This window comes from Balaenoptera ricei, chromosome 7 (genome assembly GCF_028023285.1).
Source record: "Balaenoptera ricei isolate mBalRic1 chromosome 7, mBalRic1.hap2, whole genome shotgun sequence".
NCBI lineage: Eukaryota > Metazoa > Chordata > Mammalia > Artiodactyla > Balaenopteridae > Balaenoptera > Balaenoptera ricei.
The window spans coordinates 42,200,438-42,222,869 of NC_082645.1; the positions used below are offsets into that span (position 1 = coordinate 42,200,438).

General features: G+C 37.1%; 1 protein-coding gene across 21 annotated transcripts in view; it reads right to left on the bottom strand.

Moving 5' to 3' along the window:
• NEB (nebulin) overlaps positions 1-22,432 on the bottom strand; it is a 215,667-nt gene that overhangs the window by 76,387 nt on the left and 116,848 nt on the right. For all 21 annotated transcript variants that reach the window (XM_059927862.1, XM_059927859.1, XM_059927857.1 and 18 more), the window contains exons 73-87: positions 20,983-21,294; positions 16,699-16,902; positions 15,200-15,304; positions 14,946-15,053; positions 14,237-14,548; positions 13,349-13,552; positions 12,401-12,505; positions 11,402-11,509; positions 9,683-9,994; positions 8,671-8,874; positions 7,846-7,950; positions 7,146-7,253; positions 5,973-6,284; positions 3,733-3,936; positions 3,241-3,345 (exon numbers count right to left, since the gene is read on the bottom strand). In XM_059927862.1, the coding sequence (XP_059783845.1) occupies positions 3,241-3,345; positions 3,733-3,936; positions 5,973-6,284; positions 7,146-7,253; positions 7,846-7,950; positions 8,671-8,874; positions 9,683-9,994; positions 11,402-11,509; positions 12,401-12,505; positions 13,349-13,552; positions 14,237-14,548; positions 14,946-15,053; positions 15,200-15,304; positions 16,699-16,902; positions 20,983-21,294 (2,808 nt within the window). The remainder of the gene's footprint in view (positions 1-3,240; positions 3,346-3,732; positions 3,937-5,972; positions 6,285-7,145; positions 7,254-7,845; positions 7,951-8,670; positions 8,875-9,682; positions 9,995-11,401; positions 11,510-12,400; positions 12,506-13,348; positions 13,553-14,236; positions 14,549-14,945; positions 15,054-15,199; positions 15,305-16,698; positions 16,903-20,982; positions 21,295-22,432) is intronic.

Here is a 22,432-nt window from a genome sequence, read left to right on the forward strand (position 1 = left end):
ACTCAGAAATAAGAGTAATTTAAATGTGTAAATCAGAAATCATACCTATCACTATGGGAGCTTGAACAGTGCAGAAAGGAGAAGTGAATTTCAATCATTGACAGTTTCATGGCCTTTTCATATTTGAAAAATGAGTGCTTAGATAAATTTTGTCCTTGTAATGGACAAGTTTTATATGAATTTTCATTCAAGTTTTTGTATGAATCTTGGGTGGTCCAATTTTAACATTTGACTTTTTTTGTACAAAAGAAAAAAGTGTTCTCCACATGTAAATGTATTATACTAGAGAATATTTCATGCAAATTTGTAATTATGTTATTTAAACTTTTAAAATTTATTTTGTTTTATTACATATACTGTTACACTATTTTTTCTTATGTAATATACTTTTTTTGTTTATGTGGTCAAATATATTTTTTATTTGAACTACAAAAAAAATTGGGCTTGAGACCTAACTTCTTCACCTACTAACTTTGAGAATGTGGGCAAATTCCTTAATATTTTTAAGTCTCAAGTTTCCCATATGATAAAGACAAAATAACAGTCTTACCCGTGTGATTAGTGTGAAGATTAAATGAGTTAATTTAACATGGATTTGCTTGGTTACCCATAAAATGATATACAAATATTCTGCAAAAGTTGTACTTTCTAAATGATAGAAATAATTTAAAATAGTGGATTTTATCGAGATTATACTACTGGCAACATCATGTATGAAGAAAGTGTATATTTTGGTTAACATTCAAATAGGATGTTTGATTTCTTCCAAAACAAAAGTCATTCTCATTAGTATCTAAATATCTAAATTTAACAACTTTACTTTTGGCATAGTTTCAATTACTAGTCTTGTTTATATCATGATATTAATGGTAGGCTTCTAGTATTTCCAGCTGAGAAATTTATCATGTAAAAGAGAGCACATGAGACTTTCCAGAATTCCCCTGCCAAAGATACCTATGGCTCAGAAGGAAGAGGCGGAGGAGTCTATACTGCAGTGAAGAGCTGGCTGTTTCTCCATCCAGTCACTTGGCAATAAGAGTACACTGCACCACATACTGATTCTGGTCCAAAACAAAAAATGTACCAGTGCCTCAAAATGTTGTTTTCTTCCCAGCCCTTGGAAAAAATTAGCTCCCAAGAGGCTCATTACAATAGAGTTGGTGGTGCAGTTTGGCATATGGTGAGTAATCTTTGCTTGGAAGGCTCCTTCTCTCACAAAGATTTATTATGTTTTGAAAGATGCAAAGTTCCAAGCCATGGTGGACTGCATTAAGGTAGTATCCTTCTTCTAAGGTCATACTTGTTCTACACACAGTAAAATCTCTGTGATCCATGAAGGTGGTACATTTCTTGAACTTTCTTAAACTGTGAAGCTAGCCATGTAAGCGAATTCTCTTTTTATCTAATAGACTTTTTAGTGGATTCTCTTCCTTTCCCTGGGCATGTAATGATTTATTCTGCAAATAATGATAAGTTTGCCTTGTTCTTTCCAATATTTATCTCTTATACTTATTCTTATGTAATTATTTTGCTGTGAATAAGAAGCTTATCACTTAACTACTTCCAGCAAATATTAATAAATGGTAATGTTATGGGCATTCTTGTTTTATTCCTGACTTGACTGAGAAGCTTACTTACTTGAGGATGAGCCTGGCCTTTGATATGAGATTTATTCTTAGTTATGACAAGAAAATATTCATTTATTCTTATCTTGCTAAGATTTTATTTTTAAAAATAAGAATGGATATTGGACTTGGTCACACGTCTTTTAAAAAAAATTTTTTTTTATTCATCAGTATTTATTTATTTATTTATTTATTTATTTTTGGCTGTGTTGGGTCTTCGTTGCTGCACGGGGGCTTTCTCTAGTTGTGGTGAGCGGGGGCTACTCTTTGTTGTGGTGCGTGGGCTTCTCATTGCAGTGGCTTCTCTTGCTGCAGAGCATGGGCTCTAGGCGCGTGGGCTTCAGTAGTTGCGGCTCACGGGCTCTAGAGCGCAGGCTCAGTAGTTGTGGCACACGGGCATAATTGCTCCGCAGCATGTGGGATCTTCCCGGACCAGGGCTCGAACCCGTGTCCCCTGCATTGGCAGGTGGATTCTTAACCACGTGCCACCAGGGAAGTCCCACACATCTTTTTTTTTTTTTTTTTAACATCTTTATTGGAATATAATTGCTTTACAATCGTGTGTTAGTTTCTGCTGTATAACAAAGTGAATCAGCTATATGTATACATATATCCCCATATCCCCTTCCTCTTGTGTCTCCTTCCCATCCTCCCTATCCCACTCCTCTAGGTGGTCACAAAGCACCGAGCTGATCTCCCTGTGCTATGCGGCTGCTTCCCACTAGCTATCTATTTTACATTTGGTAGTGTACATTAGTCCATGCCACTCTCTCACTTGGTCCTAGCTTACCCTTCCTCCTCCCCGCCACATGTCTTCTTAAATCTAATAAAATGAGCATACGATTTTTCTCTTTTGTTCTATCACATTGTTAGGTTTCTGAATACAGAACACTCTTGGCATTCCTGAATGAACCCTAGTTGTTTGTATCATATCATATTCATGTGTTACTGAATTTGATTTGTTAATATTTCATTTAAGATTTTCCCCATTATTATTGGTCTACAGTTTTCATTAGTGGAACTCTCTTTGACAAGTTTTGATAACGGTGATGGCTTTCCTTCTTTCATTAGGCTCTCTGTCAGTTTGTTTATTTTTTGAGGTTTGGAAAAAATTCCCCTATGAAATCATTCTGGGTGACCCTGATATCAGAGAGGAGGAAGGAGAGTCTTTAATAACCTATTAATTTCTTGCAATATGTTTTTATTCTTTTTCTGGGCTCAATTTTAGTAATTTATAACTTCCTTAAAAATCCCCTATAGATCTGGGTTTTAAAATTAATTTGTATAAAGTTGTGAAAAGAATTCTCATAATTATTTTGTGTTCGTCTGAATCTGTTGTTAATTCCCCTTTCTTCTTTGTGTGTCTCTTCATTCCTCTTTCATTATCTTTCTTCTCCTTGTTCCCTTCTCTCTTCTGTCATGTTGACATTGCTTCACCATAACTGGCCTTGCCCAGTGACTGAGAGCCAGGGGTCTGCCCCTCTCCTCACTCCTGGTCAAGGGCCTCCTTACCCACTCAATCTTCTCTTCCTTGGCTATGAAGAGTTCCCTAGTGATATCTTCATACCAATTGGGTGACTTTCCAAACAAAAAGGGAGTCTGTTGCAGTACTTACATCGCTCACATTAAGAGCGTTGGCTCTAGCGCGATTAATTTCTGGAGTATCTGGCATTATGTGGATTGAAGTTTTATCCATGTCCCAAGCTTCTCTGTACTTTGGCTATGGAAAGAACCAACGATAACAAAATTACTTCACAAAAAAAAAAGAAAAAAAAAAATTACTTCACAGTTTGTAATTTTGCTAGTTGCAGTGCACAACTTTCGATTTTTCTGATCCAAAATCTTTTCATACTAAGGTAAAAATTTCCAGAATCTTTTCACATAAGTTACTCAAATTTGATATGAAATCTGTATTAATACCTTTTATTCATACTTTGAGTTTTGGTTTAAAATTAGTAAGCAATAACAAAACAACCGTGTCAATATTACTTATTAAAATCTTTGCTATCATCAATATTATTATCTTACAAATAGATTACCAGGTTAATTATTTATCATTTTCTATAACATGAACTTAATTTTAATATAGAAGAAAAATGTGACTTACAATACTAATATTTTCAGCATTTGATTTAGCAAGGACAACTTCAGGTGTGTCAACGATACTTGTGTACTTGAGTTTCACTACAGGTGTCCGATAGACACTGTCTTGTAGGATATGTTGGGCATTTTTCACTCTCAGTACTTCGGGAGACCCTATGGGCACCCAGCCGATGCCACGCAGCCACTCTAAGTCAGCCTTATAGATGGCCTGGGAAAGAAAACAAAGTTAGGAGAGGCAGGGTTTTTTTTTTTTTAAATTGTGGTAAAGTAAGGAAGCAGTTTTTCATGTTGCATTTTCTCTTCCACAAACAATGATAAAGCCGAGCATGGGCCTGACAAAAATAATTCCTCATATGCATAGCAGTGTTTTGTCCTACTTTGTTTTCCGTGGCAGGGGGCTCTGTGTTGGGGTGCCTATGCGTAGTCTAGAAAGCAGAAGGATGCAGAAGGAGTGCTTTGCTTAGGGGATGTGTGGAAGATTTTTGAATATTTTGGTAATCATCACACTAGCCAAGGTGGACTTTTAAATCAATAATAATAGGCTCTCCAGCAAGTTCTCCACACAACGGCCAGAATAATCTTTACAAAATTCACCATTCGGATCTGATGTCACAACATCCCCCCAACCTATGGTTTCTCCCTGGTCTCACGATAAAGATCAAAATCTTAACATAGATTAGAAGGTGATGATGGTCTAGCATCAGTCCCTACCTATTCTTCCAGCCTCATCTTATATGTGCTTCCCTTTTACCCATGTGTTCTGACCACATTGGCCTTTCAGTTTGTGGTTTGCATACCACTCCTTTTGCATACACTGGTCATTCTGCAGGAATGCACCCTGTGTCCTCCTCATGGAACAAACTCATACTCTCCCTTCTTACCCCTAAATCAGTGCTTTCCCAGAGAAGCTTTCCCCACCTCATTTTTCATAGTGCCATGATCATTCTTTCTCAGTCATCCCATTTTTATGGATATTCTCTAGTTAACATCTGTTCCTTTTTATCAGTGTGAACTCCCTAAAGTCAGGAAGTTTGTCTTGTTCTTCTTTATTCCCCATTGTACCTTTAGTGCTTAGCACAAGACCTGGCACATGGTGTGTTTAATAATTACTTTTAAAGGGATAATTAAGAATGTAATCCCTACTTCCACAATTTTGATCTCAACTGAGTTTTCTTTTTCGAATATAGCACTTCCCTTTGAATTGGAATTTGCATTTTCTTGGCTATCTAAACCTGTTTTGTGAGGTATATGTTAAGTGGTTAACCAGATATAATTGCTCTATGTGAAACACCAGTTATTAATTTCATAAAAAAAAACTGTGGTCTTCAGAAATGGTATTTTAGTAACTGTTTAATAGGATACAAATATCAAACTAAAATAGGGAGTTGAAGAGGAGTGAAAATGTAGGGAAATTTCTACCTTAATGAAGAATGTTATATGTTTTAGTGTGTAAAGTATTGTGGATACCCAAAATTTGGAAGAAGGGATTCTTGAAGAGGATTACATACAGATTTTGAAGCTTCCCTTCCTCATTCTTTAAGAACTTGATTGATATGCATTCCTTAATATACTAATGTGGTTCAGGATAATGAAGAGACTGCATTTATCTAGAAATGGGACTAAATCCACCAGTTGGCAATTCATTTCAAATGATGGATATACTTTTCTATAACAAACTCATTCATTATGAGAAAGCATCTCTTGAAGCTTAAGGCAACCAAGTTTAGATAATTAAAAGAAGGTATTAATTCTGTACAAGAAACAAACATCCTGATGGAATTCATCATTTTCAAAAGATTAAATCGGCAAAAAGATAAGTAAATCTAAAAATACTTTAGGTAAATTAATAAAACAATGTTGTGAAGAATACCAAGTTAAGGGAAACTAGTGAGTTTGGAGCATGCTGCTAACCTTTCAAATTAATTTCAAGGAAGACAGTCCCTGTCATTCAATTGAAGAACCATGAAGATGCCTATGTTTAATAAACTACAAACAGTACACACATTAACAAATCTATAGAAAAATTCTGGTAGCACCACTAGCAATGAAGATGAAAACTTTCTGAATAAGCCCGGCATTAAGGCTTGTGATTAATTAACTTGGTAAAGTACTACAGGGAAGTAAGTGCTTAGGCAGGGAGAATTGCGTTTTCCTGAGCACTGGCAGGAGTGAACGGGCAAAGCTGTGGAAGGCTGTCTTCCTGGGCAATAGCTCACCCCTCGGGCACCACAAGCAACAACTTACATCACTCTGCAGGTCATAGGCTTTCCTGGCTTGGATCACATCATTCTGGTCAGGAAAGCAAGACCACTGGTGTAGGTAGTGGCGATAGTCCACATCGCTTGCTAATGCCTGGCCTTCTTTGGCAGCATTGATGGACACCATGTCTGTCGGGATGGTGATCTTGGCCTTGTGGTCATTGTAGGCCTTTTTGTACAGCCTGTCATTCTGCATCTTCAACACATGTGCTGCCCAGACCAGTTTAGGATCTTCCTTGGCATTGCGACACCCAACGTAATGACCCTTCTGTTTCTCGTAAGCAGTTTTGTATAGATACTGGTGGATGTGAACAGAAGAAAGAAGAATTGTTTCTCCAAACTCACTTTTTCTAGACAGCCTGCTCAAATAACTCCATCTCCCTTACATTACCCTTTTTGGGGCACTGTTTTTCTTTGAATTCATACTATAAGTTTTATACTTTTTGATACATTGGTTTGTCTTCTGTAAGCATGAAAACATTGTGAACACCTCAAAGGCAAGAATTGTGCTTCTGGATTCTGTGCTTCTGGATTCCAATATAGGGTTGCCCACTGTTTCCCAGACTTCAGTCACTGTTTGCCATTCTCACATGTTTTGCCACAAAGCACCACCTGTACTTCATACTTTACTTTGTCAACTTGATTCTTTGTCTAAATAAATATATTTTAAAGTTTAAACTTATTTAATATTTTTATTTTAAAATTTATAGTCCTATTTAAATGGGAAAAAAAATCAGTATTTTTCTAGCACACATTAAAACCAACGTAACTATTTAAAAAATGTTTGTCCATGTACTGCATAAAATTATCACAGGAACCACCTATGCATGTTGCACTTCAAGAAACAGTAGAATTCTTTGTACCCACTGGATCTCTGTGTTTATGCATTAACGGATATTGAGAAGATATTGAAAAGAAAAGAAAAGAAAAATCTGTGCTTAAACATACGAAGAGCAGAATCAAGCAGAGAAGTTAAGTGGGTCATCAAATTGTTGTCAAAGTTGTTCTTGAATTGGGGATTTTAAAGCAAGACACTAGTAACAATGCCCTTCATTCTACTTAGATATAATTCCTGGGGAATTAAAGATTAGTACAGTATTAACTCTCTGAGTGTCTATGAATTAGTGTTTGTTAAGGTCGGGCAAGGAGGAGCTCTCACATCACTGGCAATATCCCTGGAAGCCTTGGCATGCCGGATCCCGATGGCATCTGCTCTCAGGTCATAGCCGGTCATCTTGACATCTTCCCAAGCTTGCTGATACTGTTTCTGCAAACGGAGATTGCAGTGCCACAGTCAATATGAAGAGGGAGCTACTGAGCCCACATTACTGATGTGTTCAAGAATATGTTAACAGTTACACTGAAAAATTAATCTCCCCTTAAGACTTATAAAATAGACTGGTTTCATACTGAACTTAAGCTCCAGCACATTTTTAATGACATGTAGTAAAGTTCTCTTCTGGTAACTTTTTTTTAAAGAAGGGAATTTAAAAGATAGTAAATCATGTGAAAATGAGAAAAATTATACATATTGTTTGGCTTTTAAAGGGAAAAATCAATGATAGGCCACTAAAAAGAGAACTAAGTATTACTATACATGCATATATATGTTTTGATGTCGTGTGTTTGGCATAAACCACGGCATTTTTCCTTCCAACAAAGATAAGGACACACGTCTCTATATTATAAACACATACGTAGGTGTGCGAGCACACACAAACGACACTTATCATTAAAGACTAGAAGTAAAAGGAATATTAGGGAAATGCCTTTTGCTAAATGCTCTCTGGAGCATTTTGACGAGAGGTTTGGTGAGGCAGAGAACACTGTGTGAAGCAAGTGGATGTGCAGGGCCTTACATTGCTGATCTGCATGGTGTTGATCTTGGACTGCAGCATCAATGGAGTGTCAGCTGGTACATTCACATTTGCCTTCTCTTTGTCCCAGGCATCACGATACAATGGCTGGTAAAAATGAAAAACAAAGGATCTGTGATGAGTAAATAAGCCAATTACCACATGAATAAAATTATAGGTACAATTAGAGGTTTTCTTTGGATGTGTTCAGATGTAAATGGAGATCACATTTTTTTTTCATCTGTGTTTTTATTTAGAAGGTGCCAAAAGTGACTTCAGCAAGAAGAATACATTCATGTGTGCTATAATATAAATGTAAACGAGTCAGAAGCATGATAGTAAATAGATCCTCTTCTATTTATTCACATGTAATTATCTGGCAGGTAAGCTCTCATTGCAGGTGACTATGATAATCCACATTGCAAATCAAGTCCTGGCTTTCTTGGCCTAAATAACTGTCATAATGTCTAATATCGGGGCTGCCCCTGGACCTTTCAACTTATTTCACCGTTGAATAGCAGTAAAAAGGTGATCATTGTGATCATTGTATTAACTGGTGGACCTGTATTACAGGCAAGGTCTACAAAATGTGTTCAAGGTGTACTTCAGAGAATATGGAACATGAAGATGCCTACCACACTTATATTGACCACAGAATTATCTAAACAAATGAAATGTGGATGCTGTTAATTGATGGGCTATATGAAATTCTATCTGGATACATGAATGTTCAAGATTCTAATCCTGGTGTTAGCAGTTTAAAGTTCACAATTATAATTTTTATTGAGACTTCTTCAATGTTTCTGAACAGAGCATCAATTGACTTACCTCACTGATCTGTACAGCATTGATCTTTGCCAGAATAACTTCAGGGGTATCAACAATGCTGGTGAATTTGAGGGCCTCAGGCCTTGTGCGATACAACCTTTCATTCAGGAGATTCTGGGCATTCTTTACTCTCATCACTTCCACGGAACCCTCTGGCAACCATCCAATACCCTTCAGCCATTCCAGGTCGGATTTGTACACGTTCTACAAGAAGGAGAGGACCACAGAGTACAAAGGAGTCAATTTGCCTACTAGAGCACGATGCCAGCAAACCACACACTACCTCTACTTAAACCAGCTGGGTGGCCAGTCCCATGAAACTCAAGAATCAACATTAGATGTTAATATTTGAGTGTTAACATCTCTGGCAGAAGTTCAGAGTATCCTACAGGAACTGAAGCAGGGCTAACAACTAGCACTTGTGGAATGACAGACAGCAATGGCACATAATTTTGTTTTTATGCAAGGTTGAGCTTCTGTGCTCACTACTTGAAATCTGCCTTTTATGTGACACTGGGGATAACTTCTGTAGGAATTTGGGAGAAAAAGTTTCTTAGAAGCATGTATAATGAAAAGCAAAATACATACTTATATCTATGTACACCTCTCCTCTTTCTCTCTCTCTAAACATATTATTTAAATATATATATATATATATATACAGATTTTTCCTATATGTGTCAGATAAACTTGAAATCCAACATTTTTTTATGCTTACATCTGTTTCTGACATTTAGATACCTGATCATGCAAATGTAATGGATCAGGACAACTGGGATTGAAATTTTCTACTTAGTTACATAGAATAAGAGAGTGATTTTCATCTGATGAATAAGGCCTTATAAGAAGGAATCCTCCATAAGATAGAAAATATTCAGAAAAACTCTACAGAAAAATACGGAATATGTTAGATTCTATTAAGATTACTGTTTAAATTACATCCTTAAGGAATACTCTGTGATTAAACACATAGACACACATCTCCCCAAGAGTCTGGAGACAGGATACGCACATCGCTCTGCAGTTCGTAGGCTTTCTTCGCCTGGATCATATCATTCTGGTCTGGCAGACACGTCCACTGGTGCAGATAATTGCGATAATCAATGTCGCTAACCAGAACCTGGCATTTCTTGGCCTGAACAATGGACATCATGTCCAACGGTGTAGTGTGGATTTCTTTAGACTTCTCATAAGCTTTCTTGTATTCTCTGTCACTCTGGATTTTGGCAGCATGCATAGACCATACCAATTTGGGGTCATCTTGTAGGCTGCGGAAACCCACGTAGTGGCCCAGTTGCTTACGGTAACCTTCTTTGTATTTGTACTAAAGTTGTAAAAAATAAGATAAAAAGACATATGGACATAATGTATGAAGACGACTTTTCATTAAATGGTTTTGGAATATTTTTTTAGCCTTAATGTAAATTGGCTCAAATTGGTAGTTATTACATATTTTAGTTCCCTTTAAAGAAATTAGGGCTATTTTAGATAGTTTCACAGAGGACACGAACAAATCAGGAGGGAAATAGTATGGTGAACAAGAGTAATAAAAAAATAATAACTAACATTTACTAGCAATCACTATATGTCAGACACTATTATGAGTGCTTCAAATGTATTAGGTTGATTCATATGCAACTGCTGAATTTTTTGGTTAAAAATAGTTGAATCGTGGCAATTATAACCTCATTTAATCCTCAGAACATCTCTATGATGTGGATATTAGTATTATCACATATTTCAAATGGGAAAAGTAAGGCACAGTGGGGATAATCATTGTCCCTAAGGTTGCCTGGCAAGTGGAAATTAGGTTAGATGGTCCTCAAGGGTACTGAAGGTACTTCAGGTAGGAAAAAGTCATATGTGTGGTTTTGGAGACAGACAAGAAAGGAGCATGTTTCAGGAATGGAAGACAAGGTTGTTGGTTTGAATCAGAAGATGACAACAAAAGGCCTGTGGATAAGAGTTTCCATCTATTCCACACTTGTTCTCAGTGTCTTAGGACAAGAGTAAGATCATTTCTGTTTCTTTCCTATATTTGGATAACATAGGAAAGTTTGGACAAAAGGGAGAGAGAGACAGCTGGGAATAAGGCAGATAGTATGGATTGGCTATGCCTTTTTAGAGATAAAAATGAGAAATAAGAAGGAAGAGACAGCTGGATACTAAGATAAAAACTAGAGAAGAATTTGAAGAAAAGGAATAAAGGTAGCTTAAAGATTTGGAGCTGGGGGGCCTTGGTAGAATAACTATTTTGACTGCTGGTAAGTTTTAAAACTACTGTTAAATGAACTTCAAAGGGTTACTCAGAGGAGTATACATATGCCTCCAGCATAAAATCTTGTATATAAAATGTGATCTCGGTCTTAAGTCTTGTATAAAACTTTCATCTGTGATTTACATTTATGGAGAATGTCCTAAAGATTTGGGGGATAAAATCACATTGTATTGGTTCCTGAATTTTTCCCAAGAATTTGGTATAGATCTTCATGATATTTTACTTCTACTTAGAAACAGCTTAGAAGTTATTTACACATATACTTCACCTATGTTTACCTCAGTGTTTTTCATCCCATTTTAATATTTTAAAATAAAGTCTTTAGCACAAGGCAAAATGCAATTGTTTGCATAGAATTAAAAAAAAAACAAACCAAATCAAAATTCTTGAAAAATATTCTCCCTATTTGTTGTATAGAGAAGACAATCCACAAGGAAATAGAAGGAGCTGTACCTCACTGGCAATTTCTCTGGAGGCTTTGGCATGCTTGATTTCAATGGCATCTGCTCTCAAGTCATAGCCTTTCTGCTTGGCCTCATCCCAGTCTTTCTGGTAGAGTTTCTATTGAGGGAAAACACAGGTTTGCTTACAAGAATGGAAAATCAGTAGACATATTCAAAGTAGTCATGACATGAATCACAAAGCACAATGTAAATGAAGGCAGCATAAGAAAAAACAGTCACTTCTGAGTCCTTTTTTGGTTATTGCCTATTTACTTTGTGGAGTGCAGGGTACTTGTGACTACAGTTTTAAAGCTAAACATCTAAATCTACTAATATTTGAATTATTTGCATTCACCACAATATAGTACAATGTGAAAATATCCCACTATACAGTAATGGGAACTAAGAATCAACTGTGAACCTAGAGGACCTTCATCAAGTTACCATATAAGACTTGATAAAGATTTTTTCCCAATGTTGGCCTTTGACTTTTCAAAGGTCTCTGCTAAAGGGATGTGACATAGATATCATACCTATCCTACACTTCGCATATAATTAAAAGTTTGACTTTTCTTATGGCCTTGAAATATCAAACAAGAAAGTTCTGGATCAACCAAGAACCTATAAAGACAATAGAGACTGTTATCTCTTATACTTACTTGTGTAAGAGGCACTTTACTAGGGATTTCATTACTCTCAATTAATATACAATGAAACTGAGCTGTGGACATTGAATATAGGACAATGATTTCAAGGTTGAAAGAAGGACACCAATGAGATTCAGGTATCCCACCTCTTGCAATGCAGGGACCCAGATATGTATCTAAACTAATGTTTGAAAGAGAATTTCCATTCGTACTGCATTGGGAATGGTAGCCAAAGAGGAAGTGTCTAGCAGCCAAAGCTGTAAACATTTCTAAGGCAGGTAATTTGTCCATTATAACACACCCCATAAGCTGACAGATATTGTCCCATAAAGACATTTACACTTCATATTTATGCCTCTTACATTGCTGATTTGCATGGCATTGATTTGGGCCTGCAATATGACTGGCATGTCAGAAGGAATGCTTATGTTGCTTTTATCTTTATTCCAGGCTTCTTGATATAGTTTCTGTGGAGAGAAGGAAAATATTATTTTAATACAGCAATAGAGATGGATATCTGAACATTAAGCCTTAGCAACTATTTAACATGGGAAAATGTTTTGTTATATGTTTGCAATGGTTAGTTTTTTGTGTCAGCTTGGCTAGGCCAGCGTACCCAGGTATTTGGTCAAACATTATTCTACATGTTTCTGTGAAGGTATTTTTTAGATCAGATTAACATTTATACCAGTGGACTTTGGGTAAAGCAGATAACCCTCTGTGATGTGGGGGGCTTGTTCAGTCAGATGAAGGCCTTAAGAGAAAAAAGACTGACCTTCCCTGAGCAAGAGTAATTCTGCCAGCAGACTACCTTGGGCTTGAACTGCAACTCCTGCCTGGGTCTTGAGGCTGCTGGCCTACCCTGCAAACTTTGGACTTGCCAGCCTCTACAATCATGTGAGTCAATTCCATGAAATAAATCTCTCTCTCATATACCCCTTATTAGCTCTGTTTCTCTGGAGAACCCTGACTAATACAGTGTTCTACCATTTAACGTGTAGCATTATGCCACAGGTTTTGTAATAAGTATTTGCTTTCCTGAGTTGTAATGGAGTGACATTTTCCATTTTAGTGCTTCCAAGTCTGTGTGTGAGGTAGGGGAAAGGCGCGTTGGCATTTGTCAGAGTTCTACTTAGCATGTGCCTTCACTGAACTAAACTAAGAGATTCTTAGAGTTGCTCCAAGCACTTTAAGTCTTTGAAGAGAAACAATCTACATTCTCTGTTTCATCCACAGATGCTCCGTTTGGGTGGCATCTTCTGAGAAGAGAGTCCTGCTAAAGGAGAGCCTGGCGGTAGGATGGTTCTTACCTCACTCATTTGCAGAGAATTGGCTTTTGCCAGGACAACCGCTGGCGTGTCGACAATGGAAGTGAATTTCAAGGCTTCTGGGCGTGTCCTGTAGAGTCTTTCATTCAGCAGGTGTTGAGCACCCTTCACCCTGGTCATTTCTACTGAGCCTTCTGGCATCCAGCCAATGCCACGCAGCCACTCCAGGTCTGCTTTGTACACATTCTACAGAGACATTAGACAGAAATATTGTTCCAAGTGCTAGACATAGCATCCCTTGGAAAGTAAGTCCACGGGGTTGAGGGGTTGATAAGCACAGAAGATAGTGGTTCCAAAAAAGTAGGACCTGAGATTTTACATGAATCAGGGGTTTCAATATCCATGACAGAGTAATTTGTAAAAGCATAATTTTTTATGCTAGCCATGAATAAGGATAAAATGGTAATAATGCTAAATTTCATGGTAATTATTTGATATTTCAAAGAAATTATATAACTGAAAAAAAATTTAAAGATATTTTGTCATATCTCATTTCATTTTCATCCTGTAATAGGGTGAAACTCTGTTTAGCGTTTTGGATATAGTACAATAGTGGCAGTTATTTTTTAAATGTTCAGATAATTTATGTTTGTTTGAAATATATTTTCATTGCCAGACAGTACAAAGGACATGAAGAAAATAGTCTGGAATCTAGGCCAGGGAGGACATGACCTAAGTAGGGTTCTTCATCTATGTTCTTTGATTCCCATAACATAACTCCTAAATATGGGTTTTGTTTTAGGAATGTGAATGGCTCCCCCTGAGGTTGTGCAGTGAGCAACCCATGAGTCTGTTCACAGAGGCACTGTCTGTACAATTAACAAATCTATGTCCTCCCACTCCTCCTTTCCCAAAGTTCACGTTACGTACATCACTCTGTAGTTCATAGGCCTTCCTTGCTTGGATAATGTCGTTTTGATCAGGTAAGCACGTCCAGTGATGCAGGTAATTTCGATAATCAACGTCACTGACCAGAATCTGACATTTCTTGGCTAGCAAGATGCCTAACATGTCCACTGGGCTACTGAACTTGGTCTTCCACTTCTGGAAATCCTTCTTATACTCTCTTTCACTTTGAATCTTCCCTGCATGTATGGCACACATAATCTTGGGGTCATCTTCAACGTTCCGGGCTCCAATGTGGTGGCCTTTCTGTTTCTCATATGCTTCTTTGTATTTGTACTAAAACATAAGGAATATATGTTTAAAAGCCCAGTTTTAAAACCATATGCATGCTGACAATTAGACAACATGAAAACCCACAAGCAAATGGACAAGACTTTCATATTTTGAATAATTTTGACATCTCTGAACAATTTTAAACTAATGTTTTATGCTGTCATAAACGTAACAGTAGTGGAATCATATATCTTCACTGCTGAAAACTTTTTCTGCAACAACTCTAACTACAATTTCAAAATGTGTTTTTCTTCTCCGAGACAACAAAGGGAAAGGTCTTGGAAGGTAAGAAGCGTGACTGGAGGGGTATATGAGGAAGCAGTTACAAAGTGTGGCCCACCAGCTGCACTGTGGTTGTTCAGCAAGGTGAGACCGAGGGGGTTAGACAGAGAGCACTTACGTCACTGGCAATGTCCCTCGAGGCCTTGGCACTCTTGATGAGAATAGCATCAGCTCTCAGATCATAGTCCTTCATCTTTGATTCATCCCATCCCTTGGTGTAAAGTTTCTAGGTGGAGGAGAATACACAACAGAAAAAGAAAAGAGTTATAGAAAGTTAATAGGCCACTTCCAGTAAGGAAGGTGGTAAGATGGAAAAAGTATTTTAATTACTCCTAGACTAAAGGCTGACTTAACAATCAGGAAATCTCTTACTTGGCTGATATTGGCAGAATTGCTCTTGGCCAGCATGATTTCTGGGGTGTCCGGCATCACGTGGATGGAGGTTTTGTCAGTATCCCAGGCTTCTGTATATAAATGCTATGGGGGAGGTGAGGTAAAACCCTTTGTTAAAGCCAATACATTGCAGTTATTATAAAATTTAACTCATTTAACTGTAAAATAGCCTTTGAAAACTTATGTGGAGGTGAGGGAAGCAAAAGGGTATGGGGAGAGTAAATCATGGCAATATTTAAACAGACATATGATCGTTTCATAGCCAATGTAAAGCAACATCATGATCTCAATTATTGATTCTTTTCATCCAGTGACTCTCAAGCTTACTCACAGAACCTTCAAGGATGGAGCTTGGCTATAGAACTATGTTATAGTAGAAATCCCTAGACTTCAGAATCAATCCCAAGGTCAAACCCAACTCCCCTATGTCCAAGCTGTGTGATCTTGAGAAAGGTACATAAAGCCTCACATGCTTCATTTTTTGGAGGGGGATAATCATATCTTTTTCATTAAGTATTTTTTTTAACTTTATACTTATCTCTTTTTTTTTTTTTAAGTTGAGGTGAAATTGGTGTATTACTTTATTGAGTATTTTTTCGAGATTAACTGTAACATATGTAAAGTGCTTGAGTCATAGTAGGCACTCAACAAATTTTTTGTTTCCTATTGTTATTATCACTGTGACTGCTGTTGATGAGTGTGGTATAGAATAGAGTTTCTGGAGTTTTAATACCCCAAACGTTGGAGTTTGCTATCTGAGAGCCAATTTCATATTCTGCATTGAGCCCTCATTCTCACTATCCAGATATCTGGAAGACATTCAGGCAGGTGTGGGAGAATTCAGAAAAGTTCAATTCAATCTCAGCTGTGCATATTAAGGGCCTACCTACTGGATAAAGAAATTAGCCGAGTATCAAAGATTGCCAGCACTAGGGAGGAAAAAAGCGATCATCGATCTTGTACAATAAAAATGAAAGCAGCAGTCACATCTCACTTTCCAAAGTGGGATTTCTACAACCTATGGTTTTGGAAGCAAGTAATTTGAGTTGTGCACTGGCACTGCTATGCACACTGTGTTTCCAAGACTTCTGAACAAAATGCAAAATGACCGCATATTTTTTTACAGGATGGATAAAGAGATGCTGATGCCTTGAGTCTGCTCTGCCAAAGAGAATGTGCAGAGAAAAGTAGTGCATTTGTGGATGTCTCTAGGTCACTGCTCAGAGGAGTGTATGCCTTACTCCAGAGAAACTGTCCTAGGCTGTACTTCCTCACCCACACAGAGAATGAGGGGACACAGGGTTGAGAGAAGCATGCAGGTCCAACTAGGATTCAAGCACATGCTCTGTTGAAGGCCTACATGAGAATTAAGCCCATCACCTCTCCTTTCTCTGGAAATCCTCCAAGACATTTCTCACTTTATAAGCCCAGTCTGTGGAAGGTATGACACAGGCAACTGGCAAAAGCTGGAGACTCACCTTGCTCATGGTCAGGGCATTATTCTTTGCCAGGACAATCTCTGGGGTGTCTGTAATGGATGTGAACTTGAGCTGGTCTGCAGGCTGGCGGTACTTCCTGTCACTCAGGATTTCTCCCGCTCTCTTCACATTCTCGACCCCCACAGAGCCAATGGGCACCCACCCAATGCCTCTCAGCCACTCACGATCAGCCTTGTAAATAGCCTGAAAATGAAACAATGTCAAATATGTGTAGAAATTACCTCCACAGCCTGATGTCTAATCTTGATTTAGCATGGTGTATACAGATGGTGTATAATTCTGCATCTTGTGTAAATTTCAGGGAAGACACAGGACTGCCTTACTTTGGTGTAGAATGGCTAGTCCAGCACTTTGTCCCTGAAGGTAGTCAATGTTTGCTGTTTTAAAGACCTATGAAATCTCTAATAATATGTGATTTCATCAATGAAAAACCATTTTAAGGAAATTCCTGCCTGCCTCCTGATACAAAGTGTTTATTCTCTGATTTGATTGCCTATACCTCTTTGTATGGGAATAATTCTCTGTTAGAGTATAGTTTGTTCCTATCTCATTGGGCAGGGGCCTTCACAGCCATTGCATAACATAAAGAAAGGATGAACACTTCCACACGCTGAATCCACGTGTTTTCTCGGGACAACAAAAAGGGATCTTTTTTCAGATGATTCTATACTCATGTTTCTAAGCCAAAGAGTATATATATTTTTACTCTTACTTATTTTATCCACAGTCCCTCTTCTTGTGTTGTAGTTCAAGTAAAAAAAAAAAGATATTTTATCCCGCTTTCATGTTTCTTCTTTGAACTTAAATAAATTGGCTGAAGGAGAGTTTTTCTCATAAGTAAGAGTAACAATTCTTTTTGTTTTTATGGCTTTTTGGGAAACTCTTTTTTACAATGCCACCACTTTTATCATTCTTCCAAAAGTGACTACTTGTCAGAGCTGATCAAAAAAACAAGGAGCTACTATACCAATAAGGTAGTATTTGAGTCCCAAGGACAATCTACTGGCTGACAACAAAAATACTTAACATATTTCTAGGGAGATACTGTTTTCAGCTTCTTAGAAAAATTGTCTTGATATATATAACTCATTCTTATATTTCCTTCCACAAGCTATAATAGATATTTCCTATAAGTTAAGTAGTCAGAAAAATGATAATGCAATAAATTCATTTGGAAAATCAGGTTGCATTAAATCAGGATTTCTTAACTTGGCATCAATGAACTTAGATAGAAAAAACATCTTTATTTTCACCTCTAACTGAAACATAGCATTTCTTTTAGCTATAACTATAGGCAACAGATGATGGTAGTATTAACACTACATGGAATTTTATCAGCAGTAGAAGTCATAAATATTTTCATATTCTGTTATAGTTGTTGTAGACATCTTGCATATTTATGTTCATCAGTTCTTTGAAATTAAGCTAGTTTTACACCCACTGCTAGATCTTTTTATTTAATGTGTTAATAAAAAGCATATATATCACTACACTGTCAGTGGGAATGTAAATTGGTGCAGCCACTGTGGAAAACAGTATGAAGGTTTCTCAAAAAACTAAAAATAGATTGGGTTGGTTTTGTTTTAATATTGAGCTGCATGAACTGTTTATATATTTTGGAGATTAATCCTTTGTCTGTTGATTCATTTGCAAATATTTTCTCCCATTCTGAGGGTTGTCTTCTCGTCTTGTTAATGGTTTCCTTTGCTGTGCAAAACCTTTGAAGTTTCATTAGGTCCCATTTGTTTATTTTTGTTTTTATTTCCATTACTCTAGGAGGTAGATCAAAAAAGATCTTGCTGGGATTTATGTCAAAGAGTGTTCTTCCTATGTTTCCCGCTAAGAGTTTTATAGTGTCTGGTCTTACATTTAGGTCTCGAATCCATTTTGAGTTTAGTTTTGTGTATGGTGTTAGGGAGTGTTCTAATTTCATTCTTTTACATGTAGCTGTCCAGTTTTCCCAGCACCACTTATTGAAGAGACTGTCTTTTCTCCATTGTATATCTTTGCCTCCTTTGTCATAGATTAGTTGACCATAGGTGCGTGGGTTTATCTCTGGGCTTTCTATCTTGTTCCATTGATCTATGTTTCTGTTTTTGTGCCAGTACCATATTGTCTTGATTACTGTAGCCTTGTAGTATAGTCTGAAGTCAGGGAGTCTGATTCCTCCAGCTCCGTTTTTTTCCCTCAAGACTGCTTTGGCTATTCGGGGTCTTTTGTGTCTCCATACAAAAATGGGCAGACCTACATAGACATTTCTCCAAAGAAGACATACAGATGGCCAAGAAGCACATGAAAAGCTGCTCAACATCACTAATTATTAGAGAAATGCAAATCAAAACTACAATGAGGTACCACTTCACACCAGTTAGAATGGGCATCATCAGAAAATCTACAAACAACAAATGCTGGAGAGGATGTGGAGAAAAGGGAACCCTCTTGCACTGTTGGTAGGAATGGAAATTGATACAGCCACTATGGAGAATGGTATGGAGGTTCCTTAAAAAACTAAAAATAGAACTACCATATGACCCAGCAATCTCACTACTGGGCATATACCCAGAGAAAACCATAATTCAAAAAGACACATGCACCCCAATGTTCATTGCAGCACTATTTACAATAGCCAGGTCATGGAAGCAACCTAAATGCCCATCGACAGACGAATGTATAAAGAAGATGTGGTACATATATACAATGGAATATTACTCAGCCATAAAAAGGAACGAAATTGGGTCATTTGTAGAGATGTGGATGGATCTAGAGACTGTCATACAGAGTTAAGTTAGAAAGAGAAAAACAAATATCATATATTAACGCATATATGTGGAACCTAGAAAAATGGTACAGATGAACTGGTTTGCAGGGCAGAAATTGAGACACAGATGTAGAGAACAAATAAATGTATGGACACCAAGGGGGGAAAGCGGTGGGGGGTGGGGGTGGTGGTGTGATGAATTGGGCGATTGGGATTGACATGTAGACACTGATGTGTATAAAATGGATGACTAATAAGAACCTGTTGTATAAAAAAATAAATAAAATTAAATTAAACAAACAAACAAACAAAACTAAAAATAGGACTACCATATGACTCAGTAATTCCACTTCTGGGTATACATCCAAAAAAACAAAAACACAAATTCGAAAAGATACATGTACCCCAACATTCATAGCAGTATTATTATAATTGCCAAGATATATAGAAGCAACCTAAGTGTCCATCAAGAGATGAATGGATAAAGAAGACGTTTATATATATACATAACAGAATACTACTCAGCCATAAAAAAAGAATGAAATTTTGCCATTTGCAACAATATGGATGGACTTGGAGGTATTATGCTAACTGAAATAAGACAGACAGGGAAAGACAAATACTGTATGATATTACTTATATGTGGAATCTAAAAAAACAATAAACTAGTGAATATAACAAAAAAGAAGCAGACTCCCAGATATAGAGAACAAACTAGTGGTTACCAGTGGGGAGAGGGAAGGGGGGAGGGGAAAGATGGGGGAGGGGATTAAGAGGTACAAACGATTATGTATAAAATTAGCTACAAGGGTATATTGTACGATGCAGGGAATAAAGCCAACATTTTATAATAACTATAAATGGCATATAACCTTTAAAAATTGTGAATCACTATATTGTGCACCAGTGACATAATATTGTACATCAACTACACTTCAATAAAAAAGCATCTATATTACTACATCACGTATTTAGTTTAATTTTTTTCTCCTGATAATCTAATTTTATTTATTTATTTATTTTTAATTTATTTTTTTATTTTTTATTGAAGTATAGTTGATTTACAATATTGTGTTAGTTTCAGGTATACAGCAGTGATTCAGTTATATATAATTCAGTTATATATATATATATTCTTTTTCAGATTCTTTTCCATTATAGGTTATTACAAGATATGAATATAGTTCCCTGTGCTATACAGTAGGTCCTTGCTATTTATCTATTTTATGTATAGTAGTGTGTATCTGCTAGTTCCAAACTCCTAATTTGTCCCTCCCCTTGCTTAGTATAATATTTTGATAACCATATTTCAATGTAATCGGTTTCTTTTGAAACCAGTGTGTGTGTATGTGTGTGTGTGTGTGTGTGTGTGTGTAATTTTATGCATCTCATGACACTGTCCTGAGAAGTTGTCCATAGGTTTCACCAGACTGGCAAAAGATTCCACAGCACAAAAGTTAGAACCCCTTCTTGAAACCTTGCTAAAGAATATTAAACCCACTTACATCACTCTGAAGGTCATAGGCCTTCCGAGCTTGAATGATGTCATTCTGATCAGGCAGACAGGTCCATTCATGAAGGGGTTTCTTGTAGTCTATGTTGCTTACAAGGATCTGGCACTTCTTGGCCAGCACCACTCCCAGCATGTCCACTGGGCTACTGAACTTGGTCTTCCAATTCTCAAAGTCCTTCTTGTACTGCCGGTCACTCTGGATCTTGGCCATGTGGATGGACCACATCATCTTGGTGTCATCCTTAACATTTCGGGCCCCAATGTGGTGGCCAAGCTGTTTACGGTAGTCTTCCTTGTACTTGTACTGAAAAAAGAATAGAGATATAAGTCTAATGATAAGGACATCTTATTTATATCACATTTCATAGTTTCATAGACACATTATTTCTTTTGATTTTCCCCACCACTAGTGTGAGGGAGAAAGTTTAATATTATCAACTCCATTTTATAAAATAGAAACCTGAAGCCTCCAGGAATTAAGTGATTTGTTCAAGGTCACATCATAAGCAGGTAGCAGGGCTGAGACTAGAATGGAGAGCTTCTGATTCCTAATATTTTCCCCTTCCACTAAACTATACTGCCTAGTTTACATTTGCTTAACAAGTAAAGATAAAACATCTTGTACAATTTAAAAGAGCATCTAAAAAAATAAAAATAAAAAAAATAATAAAAGAGCATCTACTTAATTTAAACATGTGACTGCTTTTTCTAAAAATGTTTCGATATGATGACTATTTTAGAATATTTCCCTTGTAATCAGAATTTATAGTGAATTCCATGGTCAAGGATACAGGCTACATTTAGAAAGTTTCACCAGGAAATACCTCCCTTATTTGCCTGTCAATGTCATTGAACTTTCAACCTTGAGAGAGTAATAACTTGGGTTAACACTCTATCTACTTTTAAAATTCAAGAATAATACTTTATTGGGCTTCCCTGGTGGCGCAGTGGTTGAGAATCTGCCTGCCGATGCAGGGGACACGGGTTCGAGCCCTGGTCTGGGAAGATCCCACATGCCACGGAGCAAATGGGCCCGTGAGCCACAATTACTGAGCCTGCGCGTCTGGAGCCTGTGCTCCGCAACGAGAGAGGCCGCGACAGTGAGAGGCCCGCGCACCGCAATGAAGAGTGGCCCCCGCTCGCCGCAACTAGAGAAAGCCCTCGCACAGAAACGAAGACCCAACACAACCATAAATAAATAAATAAATAAATAAATAAAATAAATTAAAAATGTCTGCTTTGCAAAAGACAACGTCACGAGAATCTGAACACAAGTCACAAGTTGGGAGAAAATATTTGCAAAAAAAAAAAATAAAAAGAATATCCAAAAAAAAAAAAAAAAAAAAAAGAATAATACTTTATGGTCCATTTTACCATGAGATGGTCACAGTGTGGGCTTCTCCAGGTTAACAGCCAGAAAAAGTTTTTATAATGGAAGGAAT